General features: G+C 40.4%; 1 protein-coding gene across 1 annotated transcript in view; it reads left to right on the forward strand.

The window, feature by feature from the left end:
* Positions 1-19,290, forward strand: part of Tmc2 (transmembrane channel like 2) — a 68,016-nt gene that overhangs the window by 47,861 nt on the left and 865 nt on the right. The window contains exons 16-18 of the mRNA XM_047539241.1: positions 2,113-2,238; positions 17,358-17,436; positions 18,329-18,446. Of these exons, the coding sequence (XP_047395197.1) occupies positions 2,113-2,238; positions 17,358-17,436; positions 18,329-18,446 (323 nt within the window). The remainder of the gene's footprint in view (positions 1-2,112; positions 2,239-17,357; positions 17,437-18,328; positions 18,447-19,290) is intronic.

A 19,290-nucleotide genomic window follows, 5' to 3' on the forward strand; every position in this document is an offset into this window, starting at 1 on the left:
ATGGAGATGCCCTAGTAGTGAAAAATAAATTAAATGTCATGATATAGGAAATGTGGAATGGAATAATGCTCACAAGAGTTGGGGAAAGGGAAAGGGAGTAAGGACAGAAAGAAATTAAAAGGGATTTTTAGGGTTTGAGAATGGTGCTGGGGGGAGGGTGAGAGAGGAAGGGTCATGATAGAAGGGTGGATAGTTATGATCAATGCACTCTGTATGCTTATAAGGAAAATCACAGAGAATCTCATTAATTTGTACAATTACTATGGTAGTAATGTTAATAATTACAATAATGATGAAAATACATAATAAAAATAATAAACATTATGACGTGGTGACAGGCATGGCACTTCAAATGCGGCCAGATTATAATAGCATCTTTGTGATTTATAGTGTGCTGCACGTCAGTGCTCAGCAATGAGATGGCCACTAACAGTTTCTGGTGCAGCTGCTCACCTCCACCATGACAGCACAAAATCAGTCATTGACAGTATATGAGTGAATGAGCAGGGCTGTGTTCCAATAAAACTTTATTTATGGAAAAGGAAATTTGAACTTCATATTTCAGTTTTCATGTGTGACAAAATATCACGGTTCTTTGATTTTTTTCCCTAACCACTTGGAAGCGTAAAAACCTTTCTTAGATTATAAGCCATATAAAAAGAGGTGCCATACTGAATTTGTCCATGGGCCATTGTCTGTCAATGCTGATCTATAATTTGCGCAAGAAAAAAAATAATAAGGCTGCTAGCTGCAACATTTTGGAGGGCACTTGTAACTTAACAGCAACATATTCAGTATTTTATATGAATTCATATCTATATCCTCTAAATAATCTTCTGAGCCAAATACTGTTATTTTTCTTATAATACCATATTAAACTATATTAGTATTATACTATATTTAATATGTATGTATAAATACATATGCACACACACATATATGTACTTTTATGTGTTGTGAATAGATAGATAGACTGACAGACTAGGGCAGAGAAATTTTCAGTAACTTGCCCAAGATATCAAACTTCAGCACCATCAAGTTTCCATGACATCATTCCTATAATGATGAAAACATTCCACATTTGCTCTTCTAATATAATTTAGTCACAAAACTATTGGGTTCTTGAATTGTATGATTAAAAAACAGAATTTTAAATGTTAGTTCATTCTAATTTTTTATATTATTTTTCTTAGCCACATTTGACTGTATAGCTCTAGTAGGGAGAGCAAGGGTATAAATACAGGTATTTTTTAAAAAGAAGAAAGAAAGAAATTAGTCCCATAGCTAACAAAGAGGAAAGCAAGGACTTAAAGCAGGAACTCAAAACCCCTAAATCCACTTTTTGGCACTAAAATTGCCAGTCAAGAACCATCGGCACCCAGGAGTCTCTGGCAGGCATTTGAGGAGTCAATCTGAGTAATGATTCTGAGGAATTTGACAAAAATTGAAATTAAGGTTGTGAATAGTGCAGAAGCCTATCTTGGGCAATCCAACTTCCTGAAATTGTAAGTATGTTTGAGAGGTACCATGAAGTTTCCATCAAGTCAGCCTCTGGAGAATATCTCCTATGCCAGGGAACCCAGAGGAAGCTCCATGTTGGTCTTATAGCAATATCATATACAATTTTCTCAGATTAGATACTTGGATTTTTTTTTAATGACTTTTTAGCATTTTTTGGTGTCAGAGCAAACAACAACTTCCTAAGGAATATTTTGCCTTTTTTTTTTTTTTTCAGTGCTGGGGATTGAACCCAGGGCCTTGTGCATGCGAGGCAAGCACTCTATCAACTGAGCTATATCCCCAGCCCTCAGATTAGAATATTTGAGACAACTTTTCTTTCTGAGAACGATGTAAAACTCAGAAGACCAATATCAATTGAGAGGTTGTAAGGTACCAAGGGCAAGAAGCTTGTGAGCCAGTGCAGACCAGCCATACACTCTAACCCAAGTGGCAGCCCCTGGATGAGGACATTTTTTACTTGCAGTCCATTTGGAGCAGAGTTCTGGTTCTTCCAGGAAAGCAGTGGCAAGCAGCAGCTTTGGGGACATGGACCCAGCTGTATGTGCCATGTGAGCTTTGCAGCAGCTGTAATGTGTCCTCTCCTCTTTCCAGCGGGAAAAACAGAATGTATGACGTCCTCCAAGAGACCATTGAAAATGATTTCCCGACCTTCCTGGGCAAGATCTTTGCTTTCCTCGCCAATCCAGGACTGATCATTCCAGCCATCTTGCTGATGTTGTAAGTTAGCTAGAGCTGTGGATCCACCTGTGGGATCTCCCCTGTAGTTGAAACTTCCCCAGTGCCTTCCTTTTCACCCTTTCAGTTTGAATTCCCCAGAAGCAGACCCTGAAACGGGATTCAAATGCAAGTAGTTGAGTAGCAGTTGAGACTGGGAAGGGCGTGACTACCTCTGGGGATGAAGGGCTTTAATCCTGCTGGGGAACTCAGGGAGACAATGTGCCTGAGTTGCCCCTCCCTGAGGGTCAGAGATCCGTTCCCATCAATCACTAAAGGGGGATCACTGGAGTTGGTTAATTCCCTGGAAATTTGGGGTAGAATGACTTCAGCAGTGGGAGTGGCAGTGAGAGATGAAGGAGAAGCGTCTGTCACAGAGCTGGCAGTTGCATATCTTTTAGGGAACACACTAAAAAATAGAATCCAAGGGATATGGTGAAACCTGAGCATATTCTCAACAACTTCCACAACATTCACTGGAAATATCAAAGAACTCCAAATGCTGAATGTCTCTGAAAGCTGAGGAGGTACTGATACCGCCGTTTACCGGTGACGAGTTCTGCTTCTTCTAATGTTGAAGATTAAGCACTAGAGAAGCACGCCAAGGCAAGCATATTAAGCAGGTTTATTTAAAGGGAATAATACAGACTTCTCCCGGCAGGGAGAAGGGGGCCATGGCTGATGTTCTAAAGTCCCAAGAAGTGAGCACACCCTGCATCTTTTATAGGTTAAAGTCTCTTTGTTCTCCAGTTCTTTCCCCCCTTATCTCTCCTTCCTGCCTTCGTGACTAGGCCCGGTTTTGCATAAGTGAGAAGCCAAGGGCAGGGGGAGGGCCAAGGTGATTCAGGCGGGTAAGGGCCAGGGGGCATTAATTAGCAGCTCCTTGTTTGCAGTCCTTGATAAAGGCAGGTAAATTTGGTAATCAATGGGCTCCGGAGATCTTTGATATTCCATTCTTCCAGGGGCAGTCTCCAACTTCCAAAGGCAGATGGCTTCATGGCTTCATTTCCTTGAATTGACCCGATTTTCTATTTCTACACTAACTACCTGTCCTTAATTCTGGCTTCATTCCCCCCTTTAGCTATAGGAACTCCTAACTGCTTTAAGGAAAAGGGGGTGTCGGTCGTTCTGGCTGCTTCGAAGCTGAAAGGGGGCAGCGAGGGGTAAAGCAGTTTGGAGTTCCTTTTTTAAAAATCGGGTCAATCGAGGGGTCCAAGGTAGAAGTCTGGTTGGGGAAGAGCAGGTTGTAAAGTCATCTGGGGGTGGGTGCTTCTATGATAGAAGAACAAAAAGACATGAGTACTGAAATGAGATTAGTACAAAGTAAATGTTGCAGCATCTGGAACATGCCACTGAGTATCATGAAAATGACAGAAGTCAATCTTTCACCAGGCGGGTGGAAGAATTGAGAAATTGTTCCCATAACTAGGCCTAGCAAAGGCTGGAAAGGACAAGGCCTTTATTTGGGAACTTTAACATTGTCCAGGTTATCAGGAATGTAAACACAACATTTAACTCTTAATGTCATAGATGTCCCAAAAAAAAACATAGTTAAGCTATACTTAATGTCATCTGATTTTTGTAAAATATCCCTTTATTGGTATAACCTGTGTTTAGTAGAGAGCTCTATACTTCTGTTACTTAGGGATAGCTAATCATATGAGCAAACATAGGTTAAGTCTACCTGTGTAGCTTAGGAAGGTCTGCAGGCCTTAAACTGACTAAAAACTTCTGACTCTGACAGTTTGTCTTGATAGTTATCAGGCACATTTGCTGAAGAATCTTTCTTTCATTTGTAGCTTCCAGTCTTTATTCTAGCGGGCTAATACAAGTGTACATCTTAAGTTACATTTAACTATTATTTCTTTTAAATGCCCAAGAATGGCTATATTTTGGTTTTAACTGTTTTGCTGGGTGTCTAAGATCAAGCTGGTCAAATTGACCTGGTTCCTGTCTTGTTAAAGAGTCAGCTGAGTTCCCACAGGGGCCACTTGTAGAGAACTTAAGAGCAGCTTCTTAGCTCCACCAGTGCTATTGGTTAGGTAGGGTCTCCTTGATGAGGTGACTTCCTTTGGAAGCATAAAGGGATGTCTCCCTTTTTCCATGACCCTCCTTTGCAGCAGATGCACTGAGTGATTTTTCATCCTCTAGTCTCAACAATCTCCTTGATCAGGAGGTTGTGCGACCCAGAGTTGCAGCACTCCTTAGAGAAGTCCTCTTATTCCCTGGGTTCAGGCTGACTGAGGGCAAAAGATCCAAATACTGGTCTATCTTGCCTTCTGTATTCAATTCCAATCTCTAAGTTTGATCTTAATCATCCAGCAAGCCAGTTTCACCAGTCATAAAGTAAGAGTACTGGGCCTTAACTTTAATGTCCATAACTTTACAGTTATTTACCCTTTCATCTAACTGGAGTCTGCATTAGTTCTGGAAGTTACCACTATCTGTTAGGTGATGGCTTATTATCACAAGTTACCTAGGTTGCGTGTTCTTGGAGCAGCTACTTCTGCAAAACATTAACAGGTAACAGTTTTACAAAATGAAATTAGCAAGAGTAAAAATATATTCAGCTTGTATAATAGCTATGTTGAATTTTGACTGAGAACCACATTATATTCCCTATTTGAGATCATAGTAATTTTACAACAAAAAAATAATCTTTTGACTATAACTTTAAAAAATAAGCTGAAGTCTGACTAACAAATAAATAAGCTGGAGTCACTCTAACATGCAGTAAGGTGGGAGGCAGAGCCTTATCTCAGGTAAGGCATGGCTCTTTACAGACCTTAAGTGTTCTTATTCTGATGTTGATTTTTGTTTCTTCCTTAAATATCATTAAGTAGTTCACATATACTGTTTCCTGAGTCTATATAAACTTTATAATTAACACAATTTAACATTGTATCTAAAACATGAATCAAAGAAAGGCTGAGAGAGCTTTTAACTTTCCTTTTGTGTGTCAAAGTGGCAAAATATTTTCATGTTTCACAAAATTAACCTTTAAACAAGTCAGGCTCTAATGTTTAGAAATACATTTACATTTGAAATTCTTTATCTCAGTGTAAAAAGTAACAAATTTTACATATACCCTATTGATAACAGGTCCTATAATAGAACATTAAATGATAGAAATAAATCCCCAATAAAATTTACTCTTTATAAGTTTAAAATTACCATTACAGATAAGTTTAATCTGGAGAATAGCAGCTGGATAAATTCCCTGCTTTAAAACTTGTATACCTGAAAAATATGAACACATTTAATATACAACTAGTGACCACTTCACAATTACCTTGACACTTTTTTCTTATCAAATTTAGTTTTTAAAGAAAAATGTAGACTCTGTAACACAGTATAATACTCTAACAGTTGTTTAACCATAATTGTATAAACCCCAATTTTTAAGACTAATTGTTCTAAAGAAAAAAAACTTAATAGACACAAAGTTAAGAGTAAATTAGTGTTTCTAAGAAATCCTTGCCATTTAACCATGTCATTTTACCATATAGATTAAACTTTGGTTTATATCAGAACATTAGTATTTCACTTTAGGAAAAACCTTAAATAGCTTTAGCTGTTTCACATACATACAACCAACTTAGTTACACGCAAACTTGTTGAAACTTGCCCTTTACGTACACAGACTTTCTTAGCACTTACTTAGACCCTCGTGTATTTCATCACACAAGCACTTTCTTACCCAGAAACATTTCCTTTTTCCTTTTACTAAATATATTTCCATACCCAGAACCTTTTATTTTCTCTTTCCTATTTGTTGACCCCTTTTTGTCCACATTCTGAAACAACTCTTATGAAATTTCTGAATTTAGATAAATTACTCTATTTTAATAAGATTAAATATTTTGTTGTTTATAGTACTCTAATTGAAACACAGTTGAAACTTTTGGGACCCTTTGTACATAGAATTGCACTTGTTAGGACATAACTCTTAGTAACCTTGTTTTTAGTTTAGTGATGACACAAAGCAAGTTTAAACCCTTTTATTTACTAACCTATGAAAACACCAATAATGTTTGAGTATGATACCCCATGGAATTTAAAGAGTTAAGAGTACTTGATGTTATTTAACAATTAGCATTTTAACTTTGAAAATTAATCAGATGTCTCTACAAACACATTTGAGTAATCCCATACATGTTAACTCTAATTCACTTATTCTGTAAAAACCAAGAAAGCAGGCAAGTGTCCTGAACAGTATTTGCTATCTCTTTCCTGTTGAAGAAAAGTCCTAGAAACAATTGATATTAGACATTTTATTAACATCAATATTTTATTAGATTGACCACCTAGAGACTTGCGAGTTATTTTCAAAGACATTTTACTTTCATTAGTTTACCCAATTTGAATTGAACCTTTAAATCACGTGAATTAAAAGTTTTTGGATCCATTTTTAAATTTTAATTTTAGGAGCGCTCAGTTTTGATACAGACAACACCAGACAGCACGACATACAAATAACACAAAATCAAAGGCCTTGTAACTTTATAGGTGAATTTCCATTGCAATGTAACAGATGTTCAAAAGCTGTAGTTGAATAAAAAAATAGAACTTATCAAAAAAATCATGAGCTCAAAAAATATATAGAATTAAAAAAAAACAAGAGTCCTGGAAAAATGATACGGCCGTTAATTACTTTAGTAAGGCACCACAAAATTTACTGTTGCTGGAGTTTAAGTAAGGCTCTTTTTTACCTTTTTTTTCTTGGGTTTGAGACCGGTCTCCTACTGAGCCTTTGGGCTTCTTTTATTTACATTTCAATGTAAGCCTTGACTGAGATCTGGAAGGACCTAACAGATTTGAATAGAAACCTTGTGCCTAAGGCACTTTAGCCATCTCATCAGTACAGGTTGGATGTCAAAGAAAAATATGAGACCTTATTTTCCATTTCTTTTGAGAATGAAGCTACTTTGCTAAGTTCCTCACTGAGATATGCCATTGGTTATTGAGTTGCCTATGGCTGCCTATCCAGGATTTATTTTCCCCTTTTGTGACAAACAGGTTAAATCTTGCTTCATAGGTAAGCTGAGGACAGGAGCTTGAAGTAAGGCCCCTTCCTGGGGCAGAATATTGTCCTATAGTGGTTATTTTCTGTAGTATTGAACCTGTTGATGACATAATTAAGCTTTATTTTTTTGAGATCTTATAATTCCTATTAGCTAAGAAGTTTAGGAGTTCTGCAATGGCCTTTTGATATTCCTCCTGGGTGGAGGCACATAAAGTATGTACTTTACTTACTGGAGAACAATCACAGAATGTTTTATCTCTGAATTTTGTTAAGTCCTTAGCTAAGGTTTGTCCGGAACAGGTGAGGGCCATCTAAATCCTGAGGCAATACTGTCTAGGTTAGTTGAGATACAGTATCTGGTTACTCAAAGGCAAACAAATTGCTATTCAGAGTCTAGCATAAACAGGAAAAACCATCTTTTAAATCTAACAGTAAACCAAGCAGCAGTTGGAATCCAAGATAAAAGTGTATGAATTAAGAAATACAGGGTGGGGGAAATTACTGCTTCATTATTCTAAGGTCTTGGACTAGGCAGTTTGCTTTTTAACTCCTAAATGGGCAAATTGCATGGGCTATTGCAAGGCATTAAAAGTTTCTATCAGTTTGAATGATCTTTAATAAGTCCTTTTTCTTGCCTATATGTTCCCTTTTTTCTTTTGATGTCTATTAAAAACAGAAGATGCAAGCTGGAGAAGATCATCTGAGGATTGATCAGGGCCACGTGCCAATTTTGAAATTTCCTCTAAATATTTGGGGCTGACTAAATGATAAATTTATACTTTAAAAGTAGGTGGCCCTTTATGGATTCAGGATTCAGAGTGGTGTGCTTTCTTATTGCTTTCCTAAGTCTCTCCATGAAAATAGCAGGATTTTCGTGAAGGCTGTATAATAGTTTTTTTATGCATCCTACTCATTATTTGAATCCCAGTTAGGATGGTTTCTGGGAACTGCCTGTACTCTAGATGGTTAATAGCATAATTTTCCAGGTGAAGTCAAATACCTGGCGTAAGTTTTGTAACATCTCCATATTTATTAGGATCCTCCAAAAGCCTCCTTAAATTTATTTTTGCCTATCTTAAGTTGGGAGGGTTCCCTCAATTTTCCTCCCTTAGTGGGCGATTCCTCAAGACTTTCTCCTCTCATGGTAGAGATTATTGCTGTCAAGCATGGTAACATATGAAAGGCACTTTTCTTGATCATTTGCAATTTAGCAGTATGCAGGCTAGTGGTGAACCTGGCAATACTGTTGAGAGTGAAGCTCCCATCTAAGTGGAAGAAAAGAAAAATAGACCTCAGTCGCCCGCGCCGGCGACTATGTGCAGGGACGTCTCCCTAAGTTTGAGCTTCAATCCGGTCCAGAAAACCCGTCTCTCACTACCTGGCTTTGCCAAAGTATTTCTGGCCTCCTTCGGTAAAGTGCTGGGGCTCTAGTTTGCCCTGTGCTAGAGACCCTTGGAGGATTCAGACTTAAGGGCATTACTGCTTTCCTCCCTGCCACTATAAACTCCTAATTATGAAAAACAATGACAAAAGTAAAAAATGTGCCTTTTGCCTATCTTCTTGCCCTGTAAACTAAAGGAATCTCCGGAGGGTGAGGGGACATCTATTGGTTGTTAGGCGTATAACACCCTTTGCTTGGAGGGTCTCACGGGAGGGGTTTTTAAATGCCTCCCTCTTGCAGCTTAAAGAGAACACAGTGAGCACATTTAAGCATGGGAACAGTAATGGGGAGACTCTAGATGTCTAGACTAGTGAAGGCTAACTATGCGAACAAAGGGAACCTGGGCCTTTTCATACTAATCATCCCAGGCCTTAATCCTACAGCTTGAATTCCTAATGTCTGACCAGCAAGGGAAGGGGAGCATCCAGGAGGGAGTGGATGTGCGGGAGTGTTGTGCACTGTATAGCCCATACGGAGGCAAGGGTGATTGGCGCTTTCCCTCAGTGCCATTGTCTACTGATCAGCCTGGATACCCTTCAGGGCTGTCGGGAGGGGGAGTCTGGAGAAGGAACCTTTGGGGTCCACCCGAGAGTAGCCCGGGCCGAGAACCCCGCAGTTGCTCCAACCCTTCCTCCACCTCCACGCATCCTGGGCAGATCAGGACTAGGGACACTGTGTACTTGCGGCAATTGCGCTCCGGGCCTGGACAGAAAAGTAGGAAACGGCTTCAGCAGAGCCCCAACATGCCTGCAGAGCAGGGGATTGGAAACTTGCCTGGGCCGGGAAACCTCTCACCCGAGTCTTAAGGATGGCGGCTGCACTAACTGCATTTAAGTAGCCGACGGGTGCCCATTTTGCCCTCCAAAAATAAAGATACAGAAAGAAAGATGTACCTCAAACAGATGTGGGGTGCATGGAGAGAGAAGCTTACTTACCTTGGCGTAAATCTCGGTGGGACCTCCAAATCTGATACCGCCGTTTATCGGTGACGAGTTCTGCTTCTTCTAATGTTGAAGATTAAGCACTAGAGAAGCACGCCAAGGCAAGCATATTAAGCAGGTTTATTTAAAGGGAATAATACAGACTTCTCCCGGCAGGGAGAAGGGGGCCATGGCTGATGTTCTAAAGTCCCAAGAAGTGAGCACACCCTGCATCTTTTATAGGTTAAAGTCTCTTTTGTTCTCCAGTTCTTTCCCCCCTTATCTCTCCTTCCTGCCTTCGTGACTAGGCCCGGTTTTGCATAAGTGAGAAGCCAAGGGCAGGGGGAGGGCCAAGGTGATTCAGGCGGGTAAGGGCCAGGGGGCATTAATTAGCAGCTCCTTGTTTGCAGTCCTTGATAAAGGCAGGTAAATTTGGTAATCAATGGGCTCCGGAGATCTTTGATATTCCATTCTTCCAGGGGCAGTCTCCAACTTCCAAAGGCAGATGGCTTCATGGCTTCATTTCCTTGAATTGACCCGATTTTCTATTTCTACACTAACTACCTGTCCTTAATTCTGGCTTCAGTACTTGGGCATGACGGTACATGGTTCACAGCCCTGCTCCACTCAGCTCCTTGGGCACCAAAACAGCTGGCCATTCGTCACTGCCCACCTCAAACACTGCTAAAGCCCTGAGAATGGTGGTGGGTTAATGGTCTTGGTATTCCCTACAGTGAGGAATGCCTAGCGTGGTGCTGAAGGAAGAAACTAGGGAAGGAAGAAATGAAGACAGGAAGGAAATAAGATGCTTAAATTTGAATCGTCATTAAAAAAAATGAACTAGGGCTGGGGCTGTGGCTCAGTGGTAGAGCGTGTGAGGCACTGGGTTCGATCCTCAGCACCACATAAAAATAAACAAATCAATAAAGATATTATGTCCATCTACAACTAAAAAATATTTTTTTTAAAATGAGCTGATGAAAACATAGGTACCTTTACCTTATAAAAACATATATGACAGCTGAGGCCATAGCTCAGGAGTAGAGCTATGTGCTTAGCATGCTTAAGGCCCTGGTCAACCCCCAACACCAAAGGAAAAAGAAGACATTTTTGGCATGCTTTTTAAAAATTATGATCTATCCTCAGCCAGATGCAGTGGTACACACCTGTTATTCCAGCAGCTGGGGAGGCCAGGGCAGGGGGATCACAACTTTGAGGCCAGTCTCAGCAATTTAGCAAGACCCTGTCTCAAAATAAAAAGGGCTAGAAATGTACCTCAGTGGTAGAGAATTCCTAGTTTCAATCCCCAGTACCAAAAATAAAATAAAAATGTATACGCAAATATATATAATATATACACATGCACACACACACATATGATATAGCCTCAACATAAATAATATAGACAACCAGAAAAACTGGCACAAAACTAAACAGAAGTTAACATTTTTCAATACTTGCTTCAAGTTTTCCTTTTTAAAAGTAAAAAATGTTATATATGAAGTCCTACACGACACTTCTTTCTTCCTTTCTCTAAAAGTAACCACTATTTGAATTAGTTTTAATGATTTTCAAGCACGTTTTTGTGCCTTAATCATGGGTGCACATATTATATTTGCTGAGTTGTTGTTTTGCTGTTGTTGTTTGTTTGGGTACTGGAGATGTAAACAAGAGGTGTTTAACAACCAAGCTACACCCCAACCTTTTCTAGTTCTTATTTTGAGAAAGGGTCTCACTAAGTTGCTCAGGCTGGCTTTGAACTTGTGATCCTCCTGCCTCAGCCTCCTGAGTTGCTGGGATTACAGGAGGGCACCACCACACACAACTCATTTACTGAGTTTTAAAACTTTCCGTGAATGACTCATGTTCTATATACCTTTCCGTATGCAACATCATATTTGGGGGAATTTATCCACATGGATACCTTAGTGCACACATCAGTGGCTCTGCTGTGTTTTCCATACTATGAATAAACCACAGTTTATCTACTGTTCTTCGTAAGGATAGTTGGGTTGTTTCCACTTTTGCTATAGCAAACTGCTCCAACTTGCATTTATCTCTTTGTACAACTGTGAGAGTTTTGTCAAGATATTCAGAAGTAGAATCACTGAATAGTATGTGCTTCTTCAATCCTTTAAGGATTGCAGAATTGCGCTCCAAAATGGTCATTTTCCTTTGACTCCTTTTTTAAAAAAAATAAATTCCAACTCTCTGGTGAAATTTTCCATCTTTATCTCTATTTTCTTGAATCATAGTTATTTTTCTCAATTTTTATCTGATGTTCTAAGATCTGGTTCACCTGAGGGTATATTTTTATGGTCATTTCTTTCCTCTTCTTTATCAATCATTTGACACTATATTAAGCAAGGAATGTAATTATGCCTGGGTTCCAAACATGTGGATTAAAAAATTGTAAAGATTGTGAGTAATGTTATCTTTCTTCAGAAAGGATAGATTTTTCTTCTAAAAGGCAGATGGAGTACTAGATCACTTGATTCTGTCAAGGGTTGGTGTTTCTGCTAGCTATTATCTCATGTTAAAAAAAAAACCAAAACTGGGGGGAAAAAAAAAACACAAAAATTTGTGTTACTAATTTGGTGGGACTCAGTAGGGATGGTTCTTTCCTTCTCTGATCAAGTTCTACTGGGTCAGCTCAAGTGGGGCTGGAGGATCCACTTTCAAGGTGGTCCCTCATATTTGGGCCAAATGGTGCTGACTTCAGCTGGGAACTCAGCAGGGCTGTGGACCAGTGGCTTCAGTTTGCTTCTGGGACTTTCACACAGCATTGTGACTGGGTTCCAAGAGCAAGTATTCCAAGAGAACATGGTGGATATTTGTGGCATTTTATAACCTAATCTCAGAAGTCACATTCCATTGCTTCTGCTGTACTCTATGAAGGCAGTCATGAAGGCCCATGTAAGTTCAAGAGAAAGGAATATAGACTCCATCACTTGCTGAGGGAATGGAAGATTCTAGACACAGTTAAGGTGGGAGATATAATGGCCTTGTTTGGAAAATACAAACTGCCATTGTTGGTGCTGGGCCTTTGCAGGGCTAGTTTATTTCAGTTTTGCCCTATTCCCAAGGCACTGAACTTTACTTTTACAATGTGAAATCTCTGCTCAGTTCTCTAGTTTTACTGGTGCCACTTTCTTTTGGGCTTTGCGGAATACTTGAAGATTGAGTCAAAGGTTTGCGGAGAATTTGTATGCAGGTTTTTTTTTTTTTTTTTTTTTTTTTTGCTTATTCAATGTCTTATAGAAGTAAGAAAAATAAATGTGACCTCAAAAGGTGGTGGTGGATTTAGATTCACCACTAGCCCACATAATGATTTATGCAAATTAGATTTAAAAAGGCACCCCTTCCTTCAGGCAGAGGTAGGCCATGCCAGGGGTTTCATATGACAAACAGAACACGGCTGGATTTCAGCCCCAAATCAGCCTCTGAGCCAGGTGACTTTGTGCAGAAAACAGTCTCCACAATGATCTATTCCAGAATCTTTTGGTGTAGACTAGAGGGTCAGAAAACTACAGTCCACGAACTCAATTCACATTTGTTTTTGTAGTTTTACTGGACCACATCCATGCTTATTCACTTACTGTCTATGACTGTTCTGCTCTACAAAGGCAGAGTCAAATAACTGTGAGAAGGACCATATCGTCTGCAACATCTAAAATATTCACTGCTTGGCCCTCTGCAGGAAGAAATTTCTTGACCTCTGAGGTAAATAATGAGGTGCTACTTCCAAAAATGATTTGAGATTTTTACTTGAAACATATAGTCACCAAGACTTTCAAATAATGACAAATAATAAGCCATTTAGAAAAAAGGAGGTTCAGATTCTGGAAGACAATAAATATTGCAATTTGAGCCTTTAGTTTATTTTGGTGCTTCCAGGGAGGTGAGCACTCAGGAAAAGGAGTCAATTGCATTGGGTGGAACTTTTAATGTTGTTTAAGACTTCTATTTCCTTGTTGACCTTCTGTCTAGTCTTATCATTGCTGAAAGTGGAGTGTTGATTCTCTATCTATTTTTGCTAAATTGTCTCTCACCCTCCTAAATTCTATTTTGCTTCGTATATTTTTAGGCTGTGTTGTTAGATAGACATATGTTTATACTTGTTTTATTTTCTTGTTGAAGTAACCCTTTATCGTTATAAAATGTCCTTATTAGTCTCTAATAATAATATTTCTTCCTGATGTTAATATAGCCATTCTAGTTTTGTTTTTGTTTTTGTATTGGGGGTTGAACTTAGGGGCTCATGCATGCTAGGCAAATGCTCTAACACTGATCCAAACTATAGCCCCAGCTCCCTCTTTTCATTTCTTTTACTATACTTTGTTTTATTTTCTCAGTGAGTACCCTGGGGATTACAATTAACATCTTATAGCAAATTACTTCAAACTAATACCAAGTTAGTTCTAATAGTATATAAAAACCTGGTTCCTATATGACTCCTTTCTCCACCCTCCCCTCCTTTGTGCAGTTATTACCATCAAATTCCATCTTTTGCTAACTAAATGTTAGCTCAAATGAAGAGCACAGGTAAAGGTAACTACAGAGGCAAATACAAAAGACTTCAGTGCTTGTTTGTATCTCTTCTTCTCCTTGCTGATTTAGTTAACATTGAGTTAGCTAAGGGTGGAATTTGATGGCAGTAACTGCACAAAGGGGGGGAGGGTGGAGAAAGGAGTCGTATAAGAACAGGTAACTCTGGAAATTAGTTTCTACTCCCCTCTCAGGGTTTGTAGTTGTTGCTATTTGTTATTGTGTGGTTGGTGACTTTTCTGAAATAATTCTATACTCTGTGTTCTTTGTTATGCATAGCACTAAAGTCTGTGCTTAGTTAACTTAATGACCGGACAGAGATTTTCTTCTCTATCTGGAACCAACAAGTCTCCCAGTATTTGCCACGTTGCTCTGTGTGTGTATTGGAGTGTGCCTTCAACACTCAATCAAGCATTTTATAACTCTACTTCGGTCTTCACTTTCTTTTTGTCCTGTGCCTCAAGGTTAGCCAGAGTTGAGACCCTGAGGCTTTTCAAGTATTTCTTGGACATGTTCAAAACCCTGGACATGCACACGGCTTTAAACATGCACAGGGCCCTCTAGATTCCCAGGGATATTTCAAAGGTTTGTAAAGTCCCCATTGGGCATCACATTTCCCAACTTATCCTTTTAAGCTTCTCGTTTAGCCCATTGTTTGCCCCACATGTTATCTCACACCTCACAGAGGCGTAGTGCTCAATGTTGCCTCCTATTGTTTTGACAAACACTCTCAGAGAAGAGGTTGTTCACATCGGTCAATCCCTGAGTCAGGTAAGACAGCTTTGTGATTGTCATCTTCCAGGGAACCACTAGAGAAATAGAATAGTGACAATTCTCTGGTAATGAGGATTTGAAGGAGCTCCAACCCCACTTCACCCCCTCCAGCAACTGCCAGGTTATTGGTTTGCACCATGATTTTGAGCTGTTGGTTTTCAAGCCTATAGAAGAACTGGGTGGAGGAGGGAGAGAGATGGCAACTTAAATCTTACAAAGTTCACTGGTCTCACTGAAATTCAGCTGTTTTTCTTTAAAAGACGCTGGAAACCTTCAGTCAATTTTCAGAATTCTGAAAAAGTTGATTCTGGCAATTTTTGCCATCGTTCTCATTGCTTTGATGGAGGAGACAGTTTTCAGAGGTCCTCACCATGGCATGTTTACTGACATCTGGACTGAACTTTAGCCGTGGAGGATCTGGAAAGGTGTTGTTAAAATCCTCCCTTTCGAGGCTGGGGAGATAGCTCAGTTGGTAGAGTGCTTGCCTTGTAAGCACAAGGCCCTGGGTTCAATCCCCAGCACCCCAAAAAAAAAAAAAAAAAAAAAAAGAACTAAAATCCTCCCTTTCTGAGAATCATCCTCGTTGTGGCTTCGTGCCTATTTATGATTTCCCAAAGAGTATTGCAAGAAGTGACCACTGCAGCTCCTCATCATAGCTCCTTGAACTCCAGTATGGTCTGATGGAGCCAGCCTTCCGTGAGCCTTCCGTGAGCCTGTGACCAGTTTCCCAGCTACTCCTGCAAGGCTGTCAGCCCATGGGGAAGCTGGAGCTCCACACTCTGAGGAGGCACCTTTCCTTCAGCACTCCCTCAGGAACTTTCTGGAAGAGGATACAGACTCACAGTGATTGCAGCACTCTAGATGGGGCCAACAGAGTTACAGAATCCTTTCATTTGTTTGTCCATTCATGTACGACCCATTTTTGAAGGTCTGCCCTGTGCCCTGAACACTGTCACTGCCAGCAGCAAACACTTGCATGTCACTTTACATTCTTCATTTCAAATACCCTGAGGATAATGACATGGCAGTGACAATCTGGGCTTCTCTGTGGCCTCCTAAGGAAATTGTGGAATCCAAACCATCAAACCTGACCCTTTCAGGCAGCAAGAAGAAATGCTAAATCTGGAAACAACCTCAGAAGAAACGCAGCCACCCTTGAGCATTTTATTCATTATTTGCTAGGTGTGTAATCTTCAGCAAGACAAGTCACCTCTCTGGCCTCTGGTTCCTAATAGCTTAGTTAATTAGAAGAGCTGGAGAAGACCGGCACAGAGTAGATGCCTTACAAAACAAATATCAGTCCCTTCATCTATCCTTCCTTCTGACCCCACTTACCCACAGACTTCTGAGTTCTTGTTTCAAGGGACTCATATTACATTCACAGACACACACTTGGCCCCAGGGACAATGTGGTTTCTCTTCTCTGGCTGGAGATAACTCAATTAAGGCAGCTGTGGATGATCTAACCCTGAGGGGAAGACTCAGAAGACCCACGGGAGCAGCTGAGACTTGAAATTCATGGAGGATGATGACTAATAGGGATGGACTCCAAACCCACAGTCAACAGGTAGCAAAGCCTCCAACCCAGGTAGTACTCTAGCTTTTGCATCCCCTTTCTTTCTAGGGCGTAGCCCCAGATCATAGGTTCTATGGAAAGGACACCCCAGGCTGCAGCTTTAAATAACACTAGTAACCCAGTCAATTATTGGAGGCTAGACTCAAAAAAACACAAAGTTAGGGTCAGACATGCCAGTGCACACTGAGCGGGACCTTCAGGACATCTGCAGTTGTGTTTCTAGGCAAATGGAACAAGTCCCTTAGCACCTCTGTCTCTCTTCTCTCAGGACTTGAAGATTGTGGAGAGAGTTTTGGCTTCAAACGTGGGCTCCAAGGAGTACTAAAGGGTGGGGTGACACTGGGAAAATCATTTAATTGCTCATAATCCCAGGGCATTGGTCTATAAACACAGGAGTCATCTTTTCTACTTATAGAATTTTCATCAAAACCAATGAGATGGGGTGGGGGGAGACATGGCATCAAACCTGGCACAGGGTAGGTATCCAGGAAACATGACCAGTTTCTTCTGCAAACAAGAAATCCTGCCATTCCCCTGCCTCTTCAGATTTCCCTGGACAGGGGGTAATTCCTTTGCCAAACTTTATTGAGCACTCTGAGAACACGAGATGTGTAGGTCATGCCCATGCTCAGTAGCATGGAGAAGCAGCAGGCAGGTCCAGGACCTTCTCCGTGTTGAGAAGAGAATTTAGCACGGTAGGACCCCCCCCCACCCTGCTCACAGGCACGCATCGGCACTTGTCCTAGGAACCCTACCATGATTTCCCAAGAAAGGCACCCACCTCTTGTCACTTTTCAAGATTCCCAAACCCACAGGAGGCCTGCTTTTCTCTTGCAGCCTGGCTATCTACTACCTAAACTCGGTTTCCAAAAGCCTTTCCCGAGCTAATGCCCAGCTGAGGAAGAAAATTCAAGCGGTGAGTCTGAGGAATTTCATCCCAGAGGGTAAAAAGATGTCATGATTTTGCTTTTTGTTAATTTGCTCTGTGATCCCAGTTGTTTATCTCAATCACTTTCTTCTAAACTAAATCCAAAAATATCTGGATTATAGGAAGTAGCCTTGTGAGATTCAACAACATGTATTTATATTATGAGGGATTTAGAGTTATGTAACAATAATGGCGATTTTTGAGACGTTGCTAAATATCAAGAGAAAGTGGTTTCGACCAATGCTCATACATGCCACAGAAATTCCTACAGGTTAAAACTAATAGTATACAGGGCTGAGGGTATAGCTCAGTGATAGAGCACTGCTTAGCATTCACAAGGCCCTGGACTCAATCTCCAGCACAAGTAAACGAAAACAAAAACGAAAATAGTATAAATATTAACAAAAATATTATCAGAACAACATATTGTGGTGCCCCTTAGTCTAAGAGGTCTTCTGAGTCCCCTTCACACACAGGTAGCCTCTCTCAACATCCCAACTGACAACGACAGAAGTGACTGCTCTCTCACACACTAAAGGTCAGACCCCAATCATCTCTAAGCCCTGTCCTTGCTTCCTCTGTCCCTCTTCTGGAACTAATTCAATCTACCTCGCTTCTGCTTTCCCACCTACGCTTCTGTTAATCTCCTGGGCCTCCTGCCCAGATACGGAAAACCATTGAAACAGAGGAGTGACAGCATTAGGTGTTCCCCTGAACACTGCAGATCCGAGTCCCAGGCTGTTCTCTCCGGTTGTGAGGACCAATAACAGGCAGTTGAAGGTAGTCAGCAAGAACTGAAAACACTCCTACTCTCACCATCCGGGCTCTGAGGCTTATACACCCGTGTCTCCACTACCAACTACTCTTTTTTCTCCTGTAGCTCCGTGAAGTTGAGAAGAGCCACAAATCGGTCAAAGGCAAAGCCACAGCCAGAGATTCAGAGGACGCACCTAAAAGCAACTCCAAGAATGCCACCCAGCTGCAGCTCACCAAGGAAGGTAAATTCTTTTCCATGATGATGACTTTTCATAAGGCCACATAGAAGAGTGTAAAGAGTATACGATGTGAAGGGTCAGACTGATCTGGAACTGAAATCGGAAGGCCGACAATTATTAGTTACATATAGTTGGGCAGGTCAGTATAGGAATTTCAGCACCGACCTCCTGGGATGGTGAAGATGAAAGGGGGCCATGCATGTACAGTGCTTAACAGAATTCCTGGCACAGAGAACGGATCCATGCATGCTAGTTAGTAGTAGTAGTTTGTATTCTCCAAAAAAGAAGCACTGGAATATCTAGAATAAAAGGATGAGGAAAGGTTACACAAGAGGTTCTCCCAAAAATGTGTCAAGGCTTTGAAAGGGAGTGATCACAGACCAGCTGCTGCTTCAGAAAAAGGAAAGGTCATGTTGAACAAGACCATCTCTGATTCCATTTTCCAAGGATCGTCTCTGTTTTAAAATTGAACATTGTCAGTATGCAGATGGCTTTGAATTTAAGAACTGAATGAGAAGCAAAAGATATAGCTGATAGTTTAGGAGTTAGAATTTCTTTTACAAGTATTTCAATTTCTTAGCAATTGCATTGTTATTTATTCCTTATTATTGTTTTTAAGAATTAGCTAGAATGAGGGACTAGGGTTGTAGCTCAGTGGTAGAGTGCTTGCCTTGCACGTGTGAGGCACTGGGTTTGATCCTAGCACCAAATAAAAATAAATAAAGGCATTGCATCTATATACAACTAAAAAAATATTTTTAAACAGTATTAGCTAGAATAATACTAGCTGCTATAACAAATAGGCCCCAAATTGCTAATGGATTGAACACAATAAAAGTTCATATCC

Source organism: Sciurus carolinensis, chromosome 2 (genome assembly GCF_902686445.1).
Source record: "Sciurus carolinensis chromosome 2, mSciCar1.2, whole genome shotgun sequence".
In the NCBI taxonomy this organism is placed as follows: domain Eukaryota; kingdom Metazoa; phylum Chordata; class Mammalia; order Rodentia; family Sciuridae; genus Sciurus; species Sciurus carolinensis.